A 3,911-nucleotide genomic window follows, 5' to 3' on the forward strand; every position below is an offset into this window, starting at 1 on the left:
AACGCCGGTCCCTCGGGGAAAAAGCCCTACTGCCTTCACACAAAGGACAGTATGACTCTACCTCCAGACCACCTCGTAATATGAATACTCGCAGCATGGGGACTCGCTGTTGTTCATCGGGCTTCTCCCCGTTGGCCTTCCTGGTATGGTTGAACATTTAGGAACTGAGTTTCAGTCAGTACATCCCGTGGGATCACTGCATCACACAAGCCCGACCACCACGATAAGGTGGCAGCTTTAGGTCGAGAGCTGATCACACCCCATAGGTTGCGCAGTCTTGGTCAGTTGACCAACTTCCTCGGAGGGGTTTTTTCGCATAACCACGTGAGGAGTGGAAACGAGCCAGGTTGTCAAGCAATGATTCGGCAGCGAAGTATGGAAGCCATTACCAGCAAAATCAGCTGCGCTGGTCATTGCTGTCTCCCTGAGTGGGGACCACGGGACGGGCCACATTAATGCTTAGAGGTGTTATCAGACATTGCCCAATCGTACCCTCAGTGGCACCCATGCATCTATTAGCGCACAGGTGGTGATAGCCATAATACAAATCAGAAGGTGTATGCACTAATAAATGTTTTTAACTGTGATTGACAGTTGCTTACAGGAGCGATTTGTAGCATGTATAAAAATAAAGAGCAATATAAAATGTGGAGCAAGTCAACAGGGAACTTATCGTATGCGAGAGTCCCTTGGTGAAAATCCGGACGGTGGGAACGTGTTTTCTCCGCAGTTTGGCTGCTACACGTATCCCATGATTGTCCGTGGACTTGTGGGGAGGTTGACTTCCTGCTCCCTGAGCGCTCGCGAGACTGTACTGACTGCGTTCGGTTTCCCTATATGTAGGTCCGTTTGCGCGTATGTGGGCGCATCAGCACGTGAGTGGTTGGTACGCTCACTAGGCGGTGCAGACAATGGACGTCTGATGAGTCATCTTAATGTGACGTGGTTGTGGGCATGAAAAACAGACGAGTCTCGTGATCCAGCGAGCGACTGTGGGCTAAACAGTGAAGTGTGTGGGTGACTGGGTCGCCACACATCCAAGCCGTTGCCTTCGATGCATAGCTTCTTCAATCTCTCCAAATAAAAGTCCACTGACGCCCTTCTATCGAGGCGGTTTTATCAACTACCGCCTCCAATGCGCAGCTATCCACCCCATCCCTCTCAATCGTCGGCGAACGAAACTGTGGTAGCTAGAACTACTCCACTGCAAGTACGTGGTTTTCAAGCAGATAATGACAGTGTAATGACAGTGCGAGAACTTGACTTTCTTCATCAGGTTGATCCTTTTTGACCTTTCTGGCACGGATGCTTCTTGTTGGCTGAGTTCCAGCCAGTCTAGCTCGCAAGAACATTGAGCCATTGGAGCCCAATCACCACGACGAAGTAACAGCTTCAGGTCGGAATGTTTGTGAATCTCGCCATGTCAACTCATCTCAAACCCGTGCGTCTAGTAAGGTTAGTTCTCTGACACTTGATTGCGAATACTTCTCTGTAAGCCGTAATCCTTTAGTTAGGGTCCCTTAGCTCCATTTTTTTTCTATTCGGAACACTCTCACACCCTCCTGGGCTGCAACCCACCACCACTATCACAGGCGAAGTTTATTGTTACTAGCATCTGTTTCTGTAACCCAGCCTCTAGCAATACTCCCTGGACAGAATACATTGTTCACATGGTTCCCTGTCGTTGCCGTACATCTGTAGCACCTCCCTAATGCACCCCGTTTACCACAAAGAAAGTGAGGATGTCACGCCGGACTATAAGATAGGGAGCGAGATGACTCAGGTTTTTAGGGTTCTGCTAGTGTCGCACGAGCACCACTCCCCTCCACAGTGTAGCTGAGCGAATCATGGAGGTACACAAATCTTCACGGGAAATCCAATCTCTTCGTGACAGACTGTTGGGGTCACATATAGCTTACAGTTCTGCATTCAATGCCCATAGCTTCTTCTGAAACAATCTTCCTGGTTTATCTGCAGTGGTTTCGGACTCAACAGCTGCGTTCCCTCTCCTCCTCGCATAATCAACAAGCTTATTCATTCGTCGTCCTGTCGAACTACATAGTTCAGTTAGTCTTGATTAGTCGATATGAGGGCGAGATGGCTCAAGTGGTTGGACCGGAGGGTCCGTGGTCCGAACCCGACCTCTGCCCCTCGACTTCCCTTGTCTAGGCTTGGGCAACCTGGCAGTGCCCTAGCTCTCATGCTTCCTTCGGGTAGCATGGCAGCTAGGCACTGGAGGGGTGTTACAGCCGAACGACTATAAAGACTGTAAGGGCCATGGATCTGCCATGAGATTCATACCGTGCTAAAACATCTGGCAGCATATTATGCTGTCCTCACATTTGCTGTGCTCACATTTTCACAAACGTTTGCTTTCTTTTTTTCGTTTCACAGCGCCATGTCTTCAACCTTAAATTGTCTTAAAGAAGTGACCACCGTGGTTGCAGACACTGGTGATTTTGAAGGTAACCTGATCATATCAGTCATGTATAACTTTTTCGAGTAGCCATTAAAAAATATTCACCAGTTGACTCAACAACTAACCCGTCACTAATACTTTTGGCGTCAAAGCTTCCTACATATGCACATCTAATTGACGAGGCTGTCAAATTTGGTTTGCATCAAAAGTGAGTTGTGTCGTATATTTCGTTTCAACTCTTCAGGACACTTGAAGAGCAGATCCAGGCAGCGTTTGATCGTGTATTTGTACTGTTTGGTTGTGAAATTCTCAAGGTTGTTCCCGGTCGTGTCTCAACAGAGGTGGATGCTCGGTACTGAGTGCTGTAAAGTGCATAACCCTGTAAATCTTTTTTAAAAGGTACTCGTTTGATGTACAAAAGCAAGTTGACACTGCCCGTCACTTGATCAGCATGTACGAGACTATGGGAGTCTCGAAGGATCGCGTCCTAATTAAGCTGAGTTCTACATGGGAGGGTATCCAAGCGGGAAAGATTTTAGAGTCCAAATATGGCATTCATTGCAATCTGACGTTGATGTTCTCACTGTGTCAGGTGAGTCGTTGCTCTCACTCGGTTTCCTTATCTTTCATGAGGAGTTTTTATCCTGGACTGCCGGTTTTCAGTGGGCACGGTGTTCAGACCCCACCCCATCGTTCAGGTAGCACTCTTTCGGTGCCCAGCTGCCATTCCACACGAAGGAGGCACGAGGGCTGGGAACAACCTCTCTGTAAGAAACCTCTTATGAGTAAAGGATGCGGAGCTGTGGATGTGAGCGGTGGCGTGCAGTGTATCACTTCCGTAGATTCCTGACCGACGTGCATACAGATGATATCTACATAAGAGTGATTATCAAGTGGAACAGGACGGGAGTTAAGAGATGACAGCAGTGGAAGATAGGAGGCGCCGTCACGAACAATAAGTCGAAAAAGAAACCCATGGATCAAGTCAATATAACAGTGATAGGTCAGCGCAGATATTGGAGTCACATGCTTCTAACGAACCGCTAAGAATGCTTCATCGCACCTGTACTATGTGTTGGCACACTGTCTGTACCGTTGTGGCATGGCCAGAGTAAGCGCGGAATGTGGATAGTGTGCTTCTGGACGCAAAGTGGTTGAGATTGACTGAAGTTATGTACCCGAGATTCACTTCGTCAGCAGTATTCTGATAAATTGAGTGTTGATGGACAAGGCCTTAGGCGCAATCGCCACCCGGAACTTCCCCGCGTTACCTCTGCATCATATTAGCGTATGTGACTCACTTTTGCGAGTACGCTACCGATCTGTTTGTCCGAAATCTGAGAAAGTCAGTGTCTGATTTTAAGAGCGGTCTGGTTGTGGACTAACCTTTTCAGCCAAGACGCATGTAGCTTAGCTGCCACTAGATAGCCATTGTACGCCTCCGCCGTGCTCACTACTATATCGCTACCGTTCTTTATAGCATGCTGCACAG

At 48.2% G+C, this 3,911-nt stretch overlaps 1 protein-coding gene across 1 annotated transcript in view; it reads left to right on the forward strand.

Moving 5' to 3' along the window:
• Nucleotides 1-2,497: 2,497 nt before the first annotated feature.
• The window catches only part of T265_11268 (hypothetical protein), a gene marked incomplete at both ends in the record, with an annotated part of 10,050 nt that continues 8,636 nt past the window's right edge, over nt 2,498-3,911 (forward strand). Inside the window, one exon of the mRNA XM_009177878.1 lies at nt 2,498-3,011. Within this exon, the coding sequence (XP_009176142.1) occupies nt 2,871-3,011 (141 nt within the window). The remainder of the gene's footprint in view (nt 3,012-3,911) is intronic.

Source organism: Opisthorchis viverrini (assembly GCF_000715545.1).
Source record: "Opisthorchis viverrini unplaced genomic scaffold opera_v5_465, whole genome shotgun sequence".
Classification (NCBI taxonomy): domain Eukaryota; kingdom Metazoa; phylum Platyhelminthes; class Trematoda; order Opisthorchiida; family Opisthorchiidae; genus Opisthorchis; species Opisthorchis viverrini.